A 22,019-nucleotide genomic window follows, 5' to 3' on the forward strand; every position below is an offset into this window, starting at 1 on the left:
TTTAATTAGTAAATTGTGTGCGCTAAATATATGAAATCACAATAAATAGACCTAAACAAAAAGAACTAAACTAGATAAAAATATTATATTTGGACTTTGTTAAAAATATATAGATTTTTTTTATACCAATGAAACTGTGTTGTGATTTATGTTGCTTTATGCTGACACTATGAAGTGACTTTCTTTCAAACACTTGGCGGGTTATTCATCTTTATTTGGTTAGTAATGAATAACATTAAAATACCGAATAAAGATGAATAACCCGCCAAGTGTTTGAAAGAAAGCCACTTCATAGTGTCAGCATAAAGCAACAAAAATATATAGACTTTTGTTTTTTGAATATATAATAGATATTAATGTTCAATAAATGGGAATCAATATATAGTATTTAAACATACTCTAACTCAATCTCAAAATTCTCAAAATATTGACTTTTGCCAAACCCTAAGTATATGGTTGATTATTCCACATCATACCTACAAATGGTAACTTATAATAATATATGTAAGTTACCATTTCACTTAACTGAACAAATAGTCAGTTACGAAAAAAATTCATTAAACAGTTTTTGAGTTTTTCAAACACAAACTTTTACGTTTCTTTTTTAAATCTCCAAAGTTATTGAAATTAAAACTTTTAGTGGAAAACATGGAAAATTGTGAAAAAAATTTTTTATTTCATATTTTGGAATTTAAATATTTCTTTCTGTTGAAGTGATGAGTATTGGTATCATATCTATATTTATTACTACATTATATCTACATTTTCTCCATGCTAGATTTTTTTGAATAATTGTAAATAAATAAACTAAATCAATCTCAGCAGAATAATTCAAAATCATTCTATAGACACCTTTTTGGCTGCTGAGATTTGTTTTTATTTAGCAAACGTTTTCAATCTAGTCTAATAGGCCATTCTCAGGCTGCAATTTTTTTTGGAACATCTTAACCATCAAATATTATTCCGAAATGGAATACAATAAAAGAATAAAAATTTTTTAAATATTTGAATATAAAGCAAAAATAACTAAAAATTAATATAAATAATGAATAACAGTAAAATGTAAAATAAATAACTCAAAAAATATACAAAAATACAGTATATAGTAGGCCATAATTACTATGGTCATCCGACAAACTTATTTTTTACAATGTATCTCCATTCTGTTGGTAAACTGTCTTCCTCTCTTTCATTAATGCACTTATCTTTCAACCTGCTTTTGTATATTTCAAGTTTTTCAGCATTTTGTACTTGAGAGTGTACAGACTTAATGATGTTTGCCTCTTCCCATTTTATCACCGAGCGCTCAGTCTGCACCATGCTGGAGAGGACTGTTATTGGATGCCTTTCTTACATTATATTACTGTTCTTTGAGTCTAATTTTCAAGTTTCTTGTGGTGACACTGATGTAATCCTTGTCTATCCTGAACTGTCCCATTCTTCTTGTTTCTTAAAATTTGATACATAGTTAGGGTTCTTTTTACAATCATATTGGACCCTTTACATTCTGCGATTTCTTTCATGATGATAGCTATACCTCTGTTAAAAGTGAATTTCATGATTCCACTAGGTTTTTTGTTTTAGGTTTGTTATCCTCAAACCTTCTAATCAGACCTTCTATTGTGTTAGTTCCATATCCTAATGTTGTGGCCATTTGTTTAATTCTGTTCAGCTCCTTCATTCTGTCTATTACATTCCCGCAATATAAGAAAGCTCTTCTGATAAGGATCATTTGAATTGGAAGAGATGTACAGTGGGCTGTGTGTTGGCTTGATGTACACTTGTATATATCCTTCCATTTTTAAACTCTATGTTTATGTCCAAGAAATGCAGTTGTAGTAAGTGTTTTTGTTATATTTTCAATATCAGCCCATCTTTGTTACTGTTAACTTTATCAATAAATTCAGTGATGACTTTGTTATTCTTCCAAATTATGTGCATACAGTAGAGATGCAGACAGTTCACCAATGGAATGGAGATACATTGTAAAAAATAAGTTTGTCGGAAGACCATAGTACTTATGGTCTACTATATATGTAGGTTGTTTTTTTTCAAGCTCCGATGGTCCATAAAATAAAGACAACTGTAAATACAAAATGACTTTATCACCAAAAGTTAGGCACAAACACTGTTACTTTTTGACATAATCACCATGAAGATTGAGGCATTTGTCATATTGTGAATGAGCTTTTCCATCCCCTTGTCATAAAATGTTGCTGCCAGTGAATTGAGATCGGCCCTAACATTGTTTTGAAGATCGTCATTAGTCTCGAACCTCTGCCCTCCTAACCACTTTTCGTGTTCGGGAAAGAGATGGAAGTCACTCAGTGCTAAATTGGGGTTATACGCTGGGTGTTTAAAGGTGGTGAAGACTTCCACCTAGCTTAAAACTTTTTAATGTGTGAAGACTTCCACCTACCTCTTTCCTGAACTGAAAACGTGGCTAGCAAGGCAGAGGTTTGAGACTAATGACAATCTTCAAAACAACATTGTTAATTAATTAAGGCCATCCCAATTCACTGGCGGCAACATTTTATGACAAGGGGATGGAAAAGATCGTCCACAGATATGACAAATGCATCAATCTTCACGATGATTATGTTGAAAAGTAACCATGTTTGTACCAAACTTTTGGTAATAAATTCATTTTGTTATTTACACTTGTCTTTGTTTTATGGACCATTGGAGCTTGAAAAAAAAAACACTCATATTTTTGTATATTTTTTGAGTTATTTATTTTAAATTTTACTGTTATTCATTATTTATATTAATTTTTAGTTATTTTTGCTTTATATTCAATTATTTAAAAAATTGTTATTCTTTTATTGTATTCCATTTTGGAACAATATTTAATATTAATATGTTCCAAGAAAAATTGCAGCCTGAGGATGGCCTGTTAGACTAGGTTGAAAACATTTGCTAAATAAAAGCAAATCTCAGCAGTCAAAAAGGTGTTTCGGTTGCCTGATGACAATATTTACATTAATATCGAAAGCACCAGCAAAGGAATTAAAAAAGCCCTTTAATGCCATTTTTTGTTGACTTATTCTTTCTCTCAAGTGTGTTGGCATGAATTCCATACTACATTTTTATGTCATTTTATAGAAGAGTGATTTATTTTGATTTTGTTATGTAGTTTCAATAATAATGATGAGTATATATATTCTAATTAATAATAATAAAATATTTTTGTTATTATTACATACATAAAAAATACAATTTATTTAAATTTTTAATCCTAAATTCTTTAATAAAAAAGTTGAATTGAAAATTCGTGTTCAAGGTTTAAACTTAATTTTTAGGATATATTTTAAGTTTGTACAAAAGAACAAATAATTAATTTTTTAAAAAAGAAGACTGAAAGCATAAATAACCACATTTTACATTAATCAAAATAAATAAATAATTTTGTAAAGTTTCAATGATTTAATTTATATGATATATAGATTGATTAAAATATATTGTTGTTTCTGAGTAACATTTTTTTCCTTATTATTTTAACAGTCAGGCAAACTAAGCTAGCCTATGTAGATAGTGTTGCCAAACCACCAAGAGATGTTGCAAGAAGACAAGCCAAACATGGCACAGGATTATCCATAATCACACCAGTAAAACCTGGTCAACATAAAATAACACCACATTCTAGTAAAATGTCAGTAGTTAATTCATTATCATCATCGGCAGCACCATCATCATCGTCACTGTCGTCATCATCATCTGCACAACCAAGAAGTAAGATGTTAGATGATAAAAATTTCTTTTTTAATTTTTATATATCATTTAAAAAGTTTTCATTTTGGTGTCTTTTTGTATTTTTTTACTTATAATGTGAAAGTTAATATTAATTGATACACACACACTGCACATTGTTATATATATATAACAATTTCTTCCAGAATATTCTAAATTATTAAATCATATAATTTAGGCAGTAAGATGACCATCTTGTATTATCTTTAGCCCAAATTACTTTCTTTTTATCAATTATCGTCTAGCTTATTTATAACCAAAAATTAAAGATCCACAGAAAAACAAAAATAATAATAATTGAAGCTAAAATATGAGAACAGACTAATTTCATTTAAAATTGTTATATAACTTACCTTTTATTAGAATTAGAATGGATTATGAGAAAAATAATTTTTAAAACTGCATTATATGATTTTGTAATAAAATATACAGAATGATTAATTTGTCTTTTATTTTAAATCAATTCTCATCTTTTAATTTGTGAATATTAATTCTTGAAACCATTTTTGTTCTTTTGGTAGTATATGATGACATTGACAATTTAGCTGAAGTGCTGATTTTTCTGAAATAGCTTTTTAGTAAAAACAAAAATAAAAGGTGTTACTAATATATACAGAAGAAAATGTACTGTCTCCTGGCATTAAATTTTTTTACATGATGAATTAAATACATACGAGTACCCTCGACATTTCAAAATGTCATCCTCAAGCGAAGAAAGTTGATGCGTAAGAACATTTTTTAAACCTAAAAGGTGCAGTAAGTTACCTTAATGTAAAGAGTTTTTAAAAATCACTATTTGAATCTTGTATTATTTGTTTTTTGCTTCAGGATAACATTTTGAAATGTCAAAAGTGTTGCATATATTTGATTCATCAAAACATAAATTTAACACCAAAAGACTGTACATTTTCTTCTGTATACTATATTTGGCATCATGAATATATAAAATTGTTACTAATATTCATTATTTTTATTGGTAGTTAAATTTTAAAGCTGTTTAAATTTCCTTTAATTGTAATGTTATAATTAAAATCATATTTTGTGTTATATATATATATATATATATATAAATTGAATTTAATGAAATTAGTTCTATGGACAACAACAACACAGCACTGGGGTGTATTAAACAATGTACTGTATGAACCGATGACCGGTATGTGACGAAAAAACAAAAGAGAAAGGGGCTCAACTAAACACTCCTGGGGGTCAGATTACAGGAGCACCTCGTGGACATACAACATGCGAGAAATACCACTGCCCTCATCACATATGCCACGGATTCAGACATCGTGGCAGCCTTTAACCAGGTGAAGCTCATCCTCACTTCGCCCTTCACGGAACACCTAAGATGGTTGGAGGCTGTTCACATATAAATTTAGCCTTATTGCCACATACATCAATTATGAAAAGCAGTTGGTTTTGTCAGTAGCCTAGCAGGTGCTGATTGACACTGATATTTAAATGTCAAGATCTGCTAGCCATATAAATGCGCATGTATGACATGACAAATATTTCTCAAGCGCCGGATTCGAACAATTCATCAATTCATTCGATCAATTCATGTTTAGTTCTATGAAACTGTTATGGTTTAATTTCACTAAATTCAATTTTTATTTAAAAAAAGATATTGAGTTATTTAATATATTTATATTGATATATTTCTAGTGCACACAATTTTTATTATGTAATAATTATAAATTTACTTGATTTTATTTTTGCAGAACCCCGTGTTGCTCCATTAATGCAAAAGACACTTAAATTAATGAAACAACATTTTAGGAGATGAATTTATTGTGTGAGATAATTTTGAAAGACAATATTTCCAGGTGTTGTTTACTAAGTTGAAAGGAAGCTTGGCACTGGTACCAATTTTCAAATAAATAAAATGATTTTAGATTTTTTTTTTCCATTAGAAAACTGTATATATTTTTACAAACACACATTGACGCAAGTCACATTGTTTGTAACATACTGTACATCCATACCTTGTGTTGTTTTTATGGCATATTAGATGTAATGTATTACATCTGAGTCATAAAAAATAGATTGAGATTTCTAATAATGCAACGTTGGAATATAATTTATTTGTTTACTATGTTAATAGCCTTATTGTAATCGAGTTTACTTTATCACAATCATGGCAATTTTGATTCTAAATGTAAAGAAAAATGACTATATAATATAAAATTTTATATTTATGGAAGTAAATTTGTATAAAAAAAAGCTTTTCTTATACAAATTATAATACGACAAAAGAATATTTTAATAATCATTGAAAACTATTATTTGCTATATTATAATCTGCACATTATGAAGAGAGATTTAATTTTCATAAAAAGAATGAATAATAATAATTTGTATAATTATGCACTTTTTATGATCTGTTAAATTGCATTATTTTGATCATTTTTAATAATAATTCATTTTATTACCTAATAATTTGTAAAGTGGTTTACTATTCTTCTAGTTCCACAGCTTATTATTATTATTGTTTTTTTTTACTATTAAGAAATATGTCATCCCCTTTTATTTTTATCATCAAAAAAGTCAAATGTGAAATGTTATAATATGGTACATTTAAAGTTTAAAATGAAAATTATATGGCTAATATAGTACCTGGTATAATAAGATTCAAATTCGAAGCCAATTATCATGCTGTATAAATAAAACTTCCATATTGTAACAAAACTGCCATTTATGCCATTTAAAATAAATTAAACTTATTTTTAATAATTTTATGATTGATTTAAGATGATCTGAAATGTATAGGGAATTAATATACCATGTTTAATTAAAAGTATATAAACATTAATAAGACACTTTCAAAATAAATTATTGTATTTATTATATTTTCTATGCACTATAAAAATTATTTTTTTAATTTTTGTGGTGCATTATTCTTTAGCAGCAGCAAAATTTTTGTGATAGAAATAAAAAATAAAGCATTAAACCTTTTGTTATTTTTTGTGATCTGTATTTTTTGCTTTATTAGTTTAATTGCAACATAAATTTATTAACATTAATCATATTTTAAATTCTTATGTGACTGCAGGGTCGGCACCGTGTTACGATGCCACGTCAGGACTGACACTATTTTGCATTAAAGGACACAGAAATCGCAATGGCCATTAGAATTGTGTGGGTGGTTGGACTAGGGATGGAAAATGTTTGAGACAATGTACCCAAAAGAAGTGCACTCAATGACAGAATTTCTAGACAAATACCCATTTATTTATATAAGCTTATTTACACATATGTACATACTAGAGTTAACAATAGAGAAATCAAATAGCATCTGTATCATTCTCTATTAAGTCATGTTGGATCCCTAACTGAGAGAGAGAGAAAGTTTACAATTGAAATCGAGGTTGATAAATACCTTAGAATTTTTGGAGATGAACCCTTTCCTGGGGACTTCCAGAGGTGTGAGGGTGATGGGAGATGGATGGTGCCGGAGAAGTTCTGAAGATTAGGTAGAGATGCAGATGTTGGTAAGATATCCCTGGACGAGGGACAGCTTTCCAGATACGTGGATGTCTTCCACATATCTGGAAAGTTACGTGGAAGACATCCACGTATACAAAATAGTGGAATGGTGGGAGAACTGTCCGAGAAGGTTGAGGCTGGTGACCAACGAGATAGCGAACCTTGACTCCAATTGATTCGAGATGATCAACAAGCACACTGTCTGTCCTCATCAATCCCTTTCTTTTATTTTGGGGGTCTTCCCCTTCACTACTCTGGTCCTTTCTTGGTAATATTACAGTCTATATCTAATAGATGAATTCTGGTCATTGGTTCCTGGTGACACATTCAGAAGATGTGTTACCTTTGAAAGGAAGTGAATCCAGAGAAAGATACAATCACATCTTTCAATCTTTATCAAGTGTTGGAAAAAATTATAAAATTTTTCTGTTTAATACAGTATGTGAAATTTAAGCATTATTCTTTAAATATTTAAATAATATATATATATATAATATATATATATATATATATGACATTTTATTTAATAACAAAATATAGAGTCCAGGTTCTCACATATACAATTAAAAATAGTATTATTAAACACCAAATAAAAACAAAGAAGAAATTTTTTTGAATAAGTCTTGTTTTTTAAAATAAAATTATATAAAGTAAATAAAAAATTTGATTTAAATAATTTAATAATAATTTTATGTGAATATCAAAGCTTGACTACAATTACATAAGAATGTATGATATTCCCATTTCATATTGATGCAGTTGATATAGAGAAGGGAAATATTCAGATGTGATAGGATTGAATACATTGTTAAGTTTCCCCATGATTTCTTTCATTTTTAGACAAATGATTAAAAGTATCTTAATATTCTTGAAATTAGTATATATTTTTGGTGTAAATTAAATTCACATTATTTATGTTAATGACAAAGTAACTTGGGATTATTCATACAACATAGAAAAGTTACAGCATGCTTTACAAAATAATTATATAATTTTAAATATATAAGAATATTAATTAGATGAAAATATATTAATTTTGTTTAATGAATAATATGCAGTTAACAGTATCTTTGATCAGCACATTCATAACACATCAATTAACTACTAAAAAATATTGATAACATATTGGAAGCAACTTAATCACAATAAATAAAAAGTAAAGAAGTTATTTTCTATTTTTGCAGATTTTATTGAATTTATTAGGTCTAGACAAAATAGCAATAAGATTTATCTTAATTTGAAGATGATGACATTGTTACTTGTTTTGATTTTCAGCATTCTGCATTCACTTACAATGAACCTGTATAATGTGATGAAAAAATTGTGACTAGTACTCATACAAAATTTTGTCATCCAGTGGTATATATTTTCTTCACCTTCTAGGTCTAGGTTTAAACTTGAATAAAATTGTCTGATAATGCATGTCTCGATAATGCCATTTTTTATAACATGGAATGTATCCTCCACTTACAGGAATCTGCTGTATTTCTACAAAAGTTTATAAGCAAAGAGCTATAATTCTTATGCAGATAATTTATATAGCTGATATTTCCATCTTGTCAGAACTTTTTGTTTACACTCTAATTATTAAATCAACCCGAATTATCTTTATAAAAAATTGTCTGGCAATTTACACATTAATAAAAAATACATAGAGACTAAAATTTCTCCACTTTGTTGTTCCTGGTGATTGGACATAGCAAGTCTTCCACTGCAGAGACAACCTTCCTTTAGAGTTTAAAATTCAATTTCTTTAAAAAAGATCTTTCTTTCTTAAAAATAATTGATGAAACTTTACAGTTAAGAACAATAAGTTCAACCGTTGTTATAAGCCTCTGAAAAAACATGCAAAACAGCTTGTTGCCAGAGAACTTTTAGACTGTTTTGCGTGCTTTTTGCAGCAGTTTAGCCTCTAAAGAAAGGTCATCTCTGTAGTGAAAGACTATTGTTCATGGTGATTGGACATGGCAAAAGTGAAGACATTTTAGTCTATGTATTTTTTATTAACCAAAATTATGTTTAATGATAGTAGTTAATTATGTCATTAAAACAGATTAAATTTACACATTCAAATTCTAGGAAAATGCAGTTTAATTTCATAATTTTAAATATTTGGGAAAGGGAGAAACAAACATATTGCTCTCATAATGTCTATATATTTTCTAACAGTTAATATAATCCATATGATTTTTATTTGGTGGTGATCAGTAGCCATTGCTCTCTATTAGAATTTCTATTAAAGAGGATGAGTTGGTATAACTTACAATAAAAACAAAGATGATGACAAAATTTATTGAACATATGTGCATTACGGACATTAGTCTTATTTTTTTCTTATTCTTCTGCTAATCAAAAGTTTGATGGTCAACTTTCTAAATTCTACCAAAAGTTAAATACAGTCAAACCTGTTTTTATGCGCGATTTTTATTTGTGCGATTTTTTTAATGCGAATTTTTAATTTGTGCGGTATAGTTTGGCGACTAGTCTCGTGCGATTCGTCATGTCTTACGTTGACTTATTATAGCTAAATAAACTTATTATAGCATAAATGCACTTATTATAGTAATATTATTGCATGAATATGCGAAAAATGAAATAATTTACTTTTTAAGTCAACAAAACACCACCTGGACAAAAATATGTAAAACAGACGATAGACCAGACGATGCAGTCAAGTGCTGACATCTGTTGTCAATAAATTCTATTTCGTACGGTTTTGTTATTTTCTATGTGAGACTTTTTTTATGCGGTCCCTGTTGACCGCATAAAAAAATATTTTTTAATTGTGTTGCGAAAACTATTATTTACAGCCATTCGTGAAGTTTCGTGAGATTTTTTTTAATGCGTTTTTTTTAATGCGGTCCCTATCCCCCGCATAAAAACAGGTTTGACTGTATTTAGGTATTAAACCCAAGTATTTTCAAGGATATTTTGTTCTCATCTTCAATCTGGAAAGGAATAAGGGGAAAAACATTTATAGGAAAAAGTTACTTCTGATTCAAATGTAATTGCAAAGCTTTTAATGTCTCCATATGTCAAACTACAAAAATTTAAAAAAATTTGCAGTTATCTTTGATTTAGATGTAATTATTTGTAAAGCAATCAGTTCTACTCATCAATTTAATGGTTTCAACAGTTTTATATCACATCTGCTTATTATCAAGTTACAAGCATAGGTGACTTTGAAAATTATATTCAATGTCAATGGAAAAACGGTCCCATCCAATTCTCCATTCATGTCTTTTTAGATACGTTAATTTTGTTAATATAGTTATCTTCAGTACTTTTGGAATGAAAAGGGTGCAAGGGATTTTTGTTTCACCCTGTATGAATTATTAAATACAAAAATAATTTTTTCCAACAAAATTTATTTAGGAACAAAATAATAATTTGTAAAAAATTACTATATTTTTTCAAAATGATTTTATATTCAATTTATTAGACTTTCTAAAAAAAATTGTTTACATCTTTAAAGAAACCACACAGATCAAATAATAATTATTTTATTGATAGCAAAAAATGTATTGAGTTGTATCTGTTTACAAACAGATTGATATTGAGGAAAGAAAAGCCTACTTAGGTTAAGGCTAAAAGAAAAGAGAAGGGAAAAGACATTAAAGCAAGAAGGAAGCACCAGGAATGACCTAGATAGATGAGAAGGGACAGGAATACAGAGTAGGCATTAGCACTAAACAGTTCACAATGTGACAGGACAAAAAATATTCAGTTTCTATGCAAGGGAAGGGCCAAAATTCCCAACAGGACAAGAAAGTCTGTTCTGTTTCAAAACAGATAATTTTACAATTGGAAATGCAGCACTTATAAATACTAACAAAAAGTTGACAGGACAGAACAACAAAATCAAAGATACAGTGACAGATCAACTTTATCCCAAAAAAACAGTATGCAAAGTATAAAACATTTGGATAAGATACAAATAAAAGTATCATCCATATCATTATAGATGTATGCAATTTTATAAGATGCAAAACAGAAATAATCTTGTAATCAGTTTCTGTATAACAGATATGTTCCAATTACAATCATTGTTGGATTTGAAGATAAATATTTTTGTTCTCTTTATTAATTTTAATAAATTGTATTAACATTCTTTTATATTAGCAATTATGTTAATACAAAAGAATATATAAAAGAATCAGCATTCAAATAAAATAGAGTTTTTATTGCTAATTAAATGAAACAATATATCATTGTTAATTATTTTTATACAAACAAAATAGATTCTGTATATTTTTATACAGAATCTACTTTGATACTAAAATTGTTTAATATAATCTTTCATATTAAAGTAATTATAGATACAAAAATATAAATAATTTTACATTATTCACTTTAGATATTTCATTAATTTATATAGAACAGGAATATCTGTTCTACAAATTTGTGTTAACTGGTAGTTATATTATTATAATAATTTATAATTCACCAATTATGCATCTTTTTAAATTAATTTCCTTATTTAGTTTATTTGAAGAACTATTTATAATTAATGTATCCATCTGGACCATTAAAATTGCTAATCTTAAAGCAGCTCTCCATCCTTCAACTTTAGATTGAGGTTCATCATAAGCAATAAATATTTCTGTCAAATTTTTATCATTTATATCCACAACCTTACTTATACTGCGAATGTAATGTTCAAATCCTTCTGCTAGAACTTGATAAACATCTGCACGTAAGTACTCATCGCCTTTTAAAAAAATGGTAATTATAATTAAATCATTCAGTGGTTGAACTGAAAAATTATTTGTTGTAATAAACATACTAAGAAAATAACTATATAACTTTACTTACCACAGTGATTTTCAGCATATTGGTATAATTTTTCCATACAAATCTTTTCAATTTGACCATTTCCCCTAAGAACTTTTTCAGCGTTGCAGACACGAGAAAGACGATTAGCCAAATGCCAAAATTGATGTTCCAACTGATTAGCTGCTTGTGATAATTCGTGATAGATGATTACAGTCTGAAAAATATTACTATTTCTTCATAAAATGATAAATTATAATAAAATTTTGAATTTTATGTTAAAAAACTATAAATGATTTAATTACCTGTATGAAATTATTTGCAACTTTAATAACAACATGCTTAGGTCCATTTTTAACATCTTTATTTGTGTGAAGTTCTTCCATTGTAATTGAACAAGTATTTACCTAAACATCAATAATTTGATATTGAATTTATTTTAATCAATAATTGATATTGAAAATTAATTTAAGTGATTAAAATAACCGCCTGTATTTAATATATACTCACGTCTCTGCTATTGTCCAAATATGACACAATGTTAGCTTCAGTACAGTCAGAGAGAAGTTTTAAAGTTGAATAAGGAACATGGTTAATGACAATAACTGAATTTTTTAAAGAATAAATTAGATCTTCATTAACTCTTCCTTGAACAAGCAATAAACTCACTCTCAGCTAAATATTTCAATATAGAAATATGAAGTTTATAAGAAAAGTTCTATTCTACTCTTTTATTTTGAAAAATTACCTTTTTAATGGTGTCTATGACTCTCTCTAACCATGAATCATTTGTAACAGCAATGTCGTTTGTAATATTTTCAATGCTAACTTTAGGTGTGAAACCAAGATGAATATAATTTGGAATAACATCACCACCAACAAGCTGATTTAATATTTAAAAGGTAATAATTTTTATACTTATCAGTATTTTATGGTGGGACAGATTTATTTGTGGGGTCCAGGGCACTTACAGCAGTGGAGGTCTGTACAGAGATTAATTAATACTTATGCATATTCTACTACAGAATTCTCTACTTTAAATTTATATGGTATTTATAAATATGGCCTGTTATATTTTATTTCCTAAATCATTTTTTACTTTTTTCCATTTACATTTTTTCCTTCTTTTTGTGGAGGTTCCTGAAAATGTACCCAGGATGCCAACCCATAAATTTGGCCCTAATTTTATGATTATATTATGATAAGAATATTTATTATCTGTTGAAAGAAGTTCAATTTAAATACTTAATAATAATTAAATTTTTATAATTGAGATTTTTATGTTTAAATAAAATGTTTCAAGGATATGAAATCATTTATATATATATATAAATATAAAAACACTTACTAATGCATTATAAGATTTATTTTCACCTAGAAGAATTCTATAATTTTCTTGACATTTGACTACAATTCCATCAACAACAGAACTGTAACTAAAATTCTGACCAGGAATGGTATATGTCATGATAAATTCTTTTTTAAATCTATGCAATTAAAAATTTCACATTTTAATTGATTACTTGTTTAAACATTTTAGGAACATTGAAAGATTTAATGAGTTATTGTAGATTAATTATTAGTTCACTGCATTTAAAAGTTTTGTGAATGTTTAAAAAACAAATATCAGATATTTGAAAATAAAAGTAAATCAAAAGAAATTTTGTAATAAATTTATTTTATTTTATTTAATAAAAACATACCAGATGATTGTAGTTAAACTATGCCTAATCAAAGTTATCTTGAGAGATATTTAGCAGTCAAAATGTAACTAAATTTGGTATGGTGACATTTCAGGGCACAAGGAACACATTTCTGTAAAAAACAAAATTAGTACCAAAACTCATCAATATGGCACTTTTGTCTGCAAGCAACAAATAATTTATTTGTACAACAGAGGTTGCAGTATCTTTGCAGTACAGGAAATTTTAATTTAAATGTGGAATACTGCTCAATTTGGTTTCTATTTTTAAGATGTGTAATCTGAAGGCAAACAGTGTGTTAAATGTCTGATACTTCTCACATAAGGTGACCAGACATCCTGCTTTTTAACAATTTGTCCCGTGTCCTGTGGCGTTTTAAAAAAGTCCCGAGTTTTGGAAAGATTAAGTTTTTGTCAATTATGTGTCATAAACTTGTCTTATGTTTAAGATTAGTAAAGATCATTTTGTATCACACGTATCAGTACCAAGGTGTGCGTGAGCATCAGAAAAAAAGAATGCTGCACTGACAAAACCCTTTGTGTTTGTGACAATGACCAACAGAAAATGGTTTGGGGTGCACAGCTGCAGCAATGGAGCATGCATGTGTTCACAGGCTGTCCAAACGAGCGAACATTTTGTTTGTTGCATGTTACATGGTGCAGACTCTTGTCTGTCGGCACCATGGCATTTTAAACAACGGCAGCAATCTACTAAAAAAAAATTCACTCAAATGAGAAATATGCAAAAGAATAAAGAGTTTTTAAAGATTTATAATAGTATATATATTTATTATATTTGTAAAGTTTACATATGTTAAAATTAAAAAAAAATATATAGTAAAATATAATTTTGCATTCTTTGATGATAAAATTTTGTTTTTTAAGAATAATTTTTTTCAACAAGACACCCCCCGTTAATTTTGTCCTGCTTCACCAATGTTAAAATCTGGTCACCTTATTCTCACATGTAGAGTGATACTGTCTTTCAAATTTGCAACATATCCTCAATAAACAACATTTTTTAACTGTCCCCACCAAACTAAAAATCACACACATCAAGATCTAAAGTAATAAAAGTACCATAGTGGCGTTTTGATTAGAGTGAGTGTATATCCTGGTTTGACCGGGTCAGCCCCAGAATTTTCCTCTTTTTAACTCTCAAAAATAGAAAAAAAATTTGAAAACAATTTCATAGGTCTTCTAATGTATATAACCAATTTATAGGCCTATATAAAAATAATCCAAGTTTAGCTAGTTTTAGATTTATTTTTCATTCACTCTTAAAAACTGGCCTAGTTTGGCAGTTAAAACAACATAGTCACTCTAATTTTGATACTATTTTTTTATGAAAATGTCTTCCACATATCCTGAAATGTCACCATACCAGATTTGGTTGCATTTGTGCTGTTAAACATATCTCTAGACAGTGTTAATAGGAATACTTGCTAATAATAATGTTTTATTTAAATATCTCCACTTAAATGCTATTTTCTATTTGATATTTTTGTTTAACTAAAAGGATCAAATAGAAAATATGCATATAGATCCAATTGTTCATTAGACTACAATTGGATCTACATCAACTACAGTGATATTTTAAATGGATTATATGGAAGTAAAGACTTGATTCTCTTTCTTTAAACCTAAGATATAAAACCACAAACAACACAAAATAAAAAATTAGTATGTGGCAATTTATTGCCATATACCAGTTTGACATTTTTATATATTTTTATCTAAATATGTAAAATTACTTGTCCTGACTGACTGACTCATCATTGCCCAGAACAAACTGCCGAACCTAAAGAGGTGAAATTTGGTACACAGTTAGGGTACATCATGAAAATGCATACTAAGAAAGGATTTGTCAAAATTCCCCCAGGGGAGAGGGAGAGGATTAAGGCTTAACCTGAAAAACCATCTACTGTACTATTTTAGATGCGATTTTTGTTTTTAACTACATTTAATCTTCATTGAGTACTTGGGTGTATTAAATTGATAAAATTTCAGACATTGTTATAAATATTTTTATATATTTTGATTTTTTAATGAAATGTTTGAACCGTTTTAAATTCGATTTTGATATTGTATATTGGTTCGGTTATAGAACGATTGTAAACATTCGATAAAATTGATCAGATTGAAAATGTTCGTTTGAAGTGATAAAAAGATTCCCAGCAATAAGGGGTATGTGTTATATAACAATTGCTATGGTTGTCAATGATTACCATTGATAGTAATAACTTAATTTCCAAATGTACAATATTTACCAAATCATCCAATTTGTTTGCCCAAGCAATGCCAGGTTCATTTGCTAGTGTAGTATAAATTACATTCGTGTGTGTCTGTTCCATTGTTGTATTTTCTTTGTTTTATTGGAGATTGGCTGATCACTAATTATCTTTTCTGCTTGGATGGATATGTTCAACAGAAATGACGTTATCCTTATTTGCTTTTTGTCCAATATTGTAATAAATCTTCTGAACAACTATATGTAATTTGCTATAAATTTTAAGGACTTATCACATCACAGTTTTTAATTGGAAAGCTCACTGAGATTTTATTAAATCAATATGTACAATATTTATTATATGAAGTGTGAATTAAAATTTAATGTTAAATGCAAATTAGAAAATACAATATAATTCAGGTATTTTTGTATTTTCTAATTTGCATTTAACATTAAATTTTAATTCACAATTCATGTAATAAATATTGTACATATTGATTTAATATAGCTGTTCAGAAGATTTATTATTGTAACATAGTTAATTACATCAATTATTGTACATAGTTAATTACATATAGCTGTTCAGAAGATTTAGAAATGACATTGTCACAAAAGGGAGTTTCAAACATCTGATTGGTCCAGACTGGATATAAAGGGAAAGGGCAGCAGGAAAAAAAAGGACTCTTTTTCAAAGACACAAGAGGTTGTGAATTCATTTGGAGGGTTTGCAAGTTTGTGCCATCAAACAAACAAAGATATAAAGAGAAATTTTCCCAGCAGTGTAGTCTAAGTAAGGTTTTATAGTAATGTTCTTGATAAAAATAAGAACTTTGGAAAACAGGAGAGGTTGTAGATCTAACAAAGATATAATGATTTTCACCTGTCTTCTATATAATGATAATTGAGGCAGGAATCTGTTCAAAGGAATCTACTAGTGGAGTTTCTCAGTCAGGAAGTCATCAGACCTGAAGGAAATGAATTTATTTGAATTTTTAGAGGTGTTTAGTTGTTTCTTTGTTTCATCCCTTTTCAAATCCATTTTATTTCCTGTTTTTCACTCTTCTTCCTTCTCCTGTTTCATCTCATTTTATTTGTAAATATTTATAAATGGTTATGACCAACAATAACTGTTATTTGCACACTTCCTTAATTTTGAAATAACCAAATCCTGGTTGTCAGTATTGTTCATATGCTGGAATATTTGTTGCAAGCACACTTTAATGTACTCCTGATTGAGTGTATTGTGAAATATTGATATGTTTGTATGCTCTTTTATTAGTTGAATCTACACTTGCCTGGTTATTTACTTGTATATTCCCATTTTCTTCTTGTCTGAAAAATTCCTAATAAGGAATATAATTTTTATCAATTTTTGTACATAAATCACTCAAATGAAAATAATCGTTCATTAAAAATTATTGTTGGATTATACTAGAGTACCTAGATATCAGAGTAGCGACATACGAGTCATCGGCGCCGTGTTCTGTCGACTGTCATCACGTGGTCTATGGGTTTACATTAAGAAATGACAATTTTTTTAGTTTAATAAAGCATTTTTAAAAATGCTTTATTAAACTAAAAAAATTGTCATTTCTTAATGTAAACCCATAGACCACGTGATGACAGTCGACAGAACACGGCGCCGATGACTCGTATGTCGCTACTCTGATATCTAGGTACTTGTAAGGGTCGCAAAAACACGCAGAAATGGTGAATAATTATAAAGTTCTAAAATCAGGATTTCGAGGGTCGACTTGGGCCAGGAATACGTGTTGGTGATGTAAACCAGACACAAAAGAAACTTTCCTAGAACTTATCCTAAAGCAAACACAACTCGATGACGAATGACCGAGGGGGATGTCAACCGAGAGAGAAGCTTTCTGCGGGTGCTCGCGTACGAGCATCAGAATCGGGAAACAAAGGGAGGGTAAATAGCCGCAGAGACATCTGGCAGACCACTTGGGGACAAAACATCAGAGAGAGGGCCATAATGGCATAAAATACGAGCACAGACTTGAAAGGCTCCATCAACCCCTCTCGACCCGGATCGGTCTCGGGTTTCAGGAAAATCTTATAAAACTCCCGGATCGCAAGGTCAAAGCACAGTTCCTCTCCAGTTGAGTCTGCTCCAGTCAAAACTGTCCGAAGATCCCGTGAAACCAACTCTTCTGCTTACAGTGGCCGACAGAACCCCTCCTCCGCTACAACGGGACCCCATCCATCCATACACTGGTGCCACAAAAAAAGTGTCTCTCCGAAATCGACCTAAGAAGTCCGGAACGTTCCCAACGTCACCATACCAACATTACCATAACGATCTAGATCGTGTTGTACCTCGATAATATGTAAGTTAACTTAGTTGTTAGAATAAACGGTTTTGTGTAAGACACTTGTCATCTTTGTCTCCTACCACCACGCCCACCTATGATTCGACCCTAGGTTTTCCTGACGCATGATTAACTGTTTTCCCCTGGAAGTCGGCTACCTTACATACTCTAGATTATACTATAAAGAGTATTTGTTTTGTATTGTTTGAAGTTTATTCAGGAGAATTGGTTTCTTCTTTAAATCTATAAAATATCTGGACATATGGAAATGGAAGTGAAATATAGTTCTTGAGACAAGACGAGATTAAATTGGATAGTTTGGCATGAATTCAAAAATTTTGATAAAGTTCATTACTGATTATGAACAACATAATGACTATAAATCATAACCAGTAATCTATACTGATATGAGCACTATTGATTTTTAATATTAATCAATTTGATATTTAAATAAAAAGTTATTTTATACCTTACAGAAAAGAATTCTTGAATCTGTTTTTTCCATACATCAATAATTAATGGAATAAGAGCATCACAACCATGAGATAATTTTTCTAATAAAAATCTCAGTTCTTTTATAATGTTATCATTTAAACTTTGTGAATTTTTAAATGCCCTCTTTTCTAATTGATAATTTTCCTCAGACAGTTCTGCATTTAATAGTTGACATAAATGACGGCTTTGTTTCAGTATGTTAATGCTCTTTGTGGTTTCAGTTTTAAATAAAGTTTTCGTAGATATACCACTTAAAAATTTTGAACTTCTATCTTTTAATTGATCTGTTAAAGTTATCTCTCTTATATGTTTATAAACTAAAGGAACTACATTTGACAAGCAAATTTCTTGACTTTTTATGAAATTAATGACATATTCCAATCCTGCTATTAATTCTTCAAAGATGTTTACATAAGTTGGTTCCTACAATCATAAAAAATATTTGAACTGAGTTTTTGAATAAACCAAAAATAAACTTATAATATTTAAGAAGGTTTATATATGTCATGAAGTGAAAAATATTTGAAATATCTTACTCTCTCTAACAATTTCTTTATAGAGCAAAACCAACCACTCCACATTAATAAGAATGAGTTTACTCCACATCCATATTCATTATGAAAAGCTAACAAAGATTCATATAAAATATGGCTTGTTGGTTGCTATAATAAAATAAAAATAACTGTAGTTGATACATGAAAAACTGTTTAAAAATCAATATAAATAATTTTTATTTAGTTAAATATTGATTATTTGAAATTAAATATTAAAATCTCAAATGTAATAATACAGTGTGTCCATAAAGTGTGTGTGCAATTTAAAAAATTTTTATAACTATTAGTATTTGTGAATATATTTGAACTTTATATTACTTTTTACAGATTTTTTCTATAATACTAATAAAGTATTATAGAAGAAATCTATAAAAAGTATTAGAAAGCTTAATATACCTAGTTTTAAGTAAAATCAGGATTGGAAGAGTTGGACCATTTTCTTGCAAGCAAACCTCGATTAGTTATTTTAGCTTTCAAGTCTTCTAACAATGTGATTCCAGGCATTACTGTAAATCAATTGGCAAATGTTTTTAGAGAACTACAAAATTGTATTGCCCTTTGTATTACTAATGATGGAGGATATGAGGAAACTTAATAAAATACAATCAAACAATAAAAAAATATAGATTTTCTTATTTCCACTATATTCTACATAATTTCTCAATCATAAATACTAATAAGGTTATAAATTTTTTAAATTGCACATTAAATTGCACATTTATATACAGAGTGTCCATAAAGACACTCTGTATATAAATACTGTAGGAAATATAAAAAATGGTATTTTAAGTTTTTCCATAATTTTTAATTGCATTATGTGAAAATAATTGAAGCGTGCAATGCCATAAGGTTGTAAATGCCAAAAAACAAATTTTTCAGGAGAGAGAAAAAACACTTTTTCTAATGAACAAACTTTAATCAAATGCTAGAAAAATTATTTTAACAATTTATAGTTTGGAATAAAACATTGGGTTTAATTTCAAACACCTACGAATAATAGTAAGGAAACAAAAAAAGTTTAAAAACAGGGTTAGAGCCATAACGTTGTAAATGCCAAAATTGTGCAAGTGCATAAAGTTGTAAATGCCAAAAACGATTGCAGTCATAAAATTAATGTTTCTACAGCTGAAAAACAGTTTTGAATACCAAAAACTTACATTTAAATTATTAAACACAATTTACAAATTCAATATCAATTTTAACATTAAAAACTGACAATAATCTATTAATGACTTGAACTGGGCTGTAATCTTTATCAATAAGGTATTAATTTAGTGTAATAAAAGTTAAAACGTATTTAAAAACTTCAAATTTGAAAGATTAATGGAAGTCCAAATATCATTTTGAAATATCAAATAATAAAGTGACAGGTTAACTATTAATAAACTGGCATTTAGTTATCCGGTTCTGCTAGCATCTCCTTGAAATAGGTTTGTGCTATTGGATTTAAAAATGGTATCATTTTACCAATGTCAGGTTTCTTCTTTTGAGGAATCCCAAAATGGGAGCGAGCAAGAGGAAGTGGAAGATTTTTGAAATCATCAATGCTAACTCCATCTTTCAGCACATTAAGCCCAGTGCACCATCTTGCTGCTTTACCTCCATCTTTAGCAATCATAACTTTACCAAAGTTATTTGATGAGAGTCTAATTTGGGATGCTGTTGAGATTCCCAGGTCTTTTGTATTCAAAAATGCGTGGGCAATCGATTTAAAGTCATGAAATTTCTCAAATACGATGCAGGTAAAAGGGTTTTTGGTCCCTGCACTTTTAATGATGTCCACAAGATCCTTTAGTGTGTAGGCTTTGCATTTTTTCCTCCGTTTTTCAATTAGAGCAAAGTCTCGATCACAGCTGAGAAATGTGTGACCCTTTACAGGGTATTTATGTGTTATTTCTGAAAATACATTATTGGCCAATAACACCAGATACATGGCTATCACGTATTGATTTTTGTTTTGACCAACACAATTGTCTGTCCACAAAGTCAGCTTCTTTCGGTCACCAATAGCAGCCTCAGTAGTAATATAATGGTATATACAGGATGATATTTCCAAAGACCCTCTTCCTCCAAAATTCTCACTCCACAAACACATGCATCCTTTCTCTTTAATTGAATCGTGAATTCCAAGGTTGTAGCATGCCAATTGTTGAGCATAATACATTTCAGTGTGTGTTAATTGTGGTATATACATTTGCTGCTGCAAGTCAAAAGATATAACATACGAATCTGAGGTTTTAGCATTTTTTGTGTCATCAGACATGTCTTTTGTGGTTACTTCAGCTCTGTAATGATGTAATTCCAGTTCTGTTTTTGCTGATGCATCACCAGCTTTTATTCGTACATCAAGGCGGTCACAAGTTGAGCAAGTGTCCATGCGAGGTCTTTGAAAAGACAGATTGAATTTGGTCAGGAAAATTTCATTGTACCATTGTCGAGTAACTGGGGCTTTGCTCCCAGCATACTGTTGACAATATTTCTCAAGGAAGGCTCTATACATTCTGCTAACATTGAGATCAGGTGATAAGTACATTTTATCTGTACTTTTGGCTCGAGCATAATGACTTTCTTCACTTGGAAAACTCTTAATGTGCTCAATTATTTTTTCCGTCCACAACTGCTTTTCAGTACATTTTCGCTGGCCTCCTCTTTGATCAGTAGCATCCATTTTTCCTTCCAAAATCTTTTCTCTAATCAAC

At 29.0% G+C, this 22,019-nt stretch overlaps 2 protein-coding genes across 2 annotated transcripts in view; one reads left to right on the forward strand and one right to left on the reverse strand.

The window, feature by feature from the left end:
• The window catches only part of EloA (elongin A), a 49,237-nt gene extending 42,519 nt beyond the window's left edge, over positions 1-6,718 (forward strand). Inside the window, exons 10-11 of the mRNA XM_067282403.1 lie at positions 3,505-3,732; positions 5,475-6,718. Coding sequence (XP_067138504.1) covers positions 3,505-3,732; positions 5,475-5,539 — 293 coding nt within the window. The 3' untranslated portion in view covers positions 5,540-6,718. The remainder of the gene's footprint in view (positions 1-3,504; positions 3,733-5,474) is intronic.
• Positions 6,719-11,673: 4,955 nt separating this feature from the next.
• Positions 11,674-22,019, reverse strand: part of LOC136985192 (Bardet-Biedl syndrome 12 protein-like) — a 34,377-nt gene continuing 24,031 nt past the window's right edge. The window contains exons 4-11 of the mRNA XM_067282413.1: positions 19,303-19,428; positions 18,741-19,189; positions 13,361-13,499; positions 12,761-12,895; positions 12,523-12,687; positions 12,318-12,419; positions 12,055-12,229; positions 11,674-11,950 (exon numbers count right to left, since the gene is read on the reverse strand). Of these exons, the coding sequence (XP_067138514.1) occupies positions 11,676-11,950; positions 12,055-12,229; positions 12,318-12,419; positions 12,523-12,687; positions 12,761-12,895; positions 13,361-13,499; positions 18,741-19,189; positions 19,303-19,428 (1,566 nt within the window). The 3' untranslated portion in view covers positions 11,674-11,675. The remainder of the gene's footprint in view (positions 11,951-12,054; positions 12,230-12,317; positions 12,420-12,522; positions 12,688-12,760; positions 12,896-13,360; positions 13,500-18,740; positions 19,190-19,302; positions 19,429-22,019) is intronic.

The sequence above is a fragment of the Centruroides vittatus genome, unplaced genomic scaffold (genome assembly GCF_030686945.1).
Source record: "Centruroides vittatus isolate TY-2023 unplaced genomic scaffold, ASM3068694v2 contig_955, whole genome shotgun sequence".
Lineage (NCBI taxonomy): Eukaryota > Metazoa > Arthropoda > Arachnida > Scorpiones > Buthidae > Centruroides > Centruroides vittatus.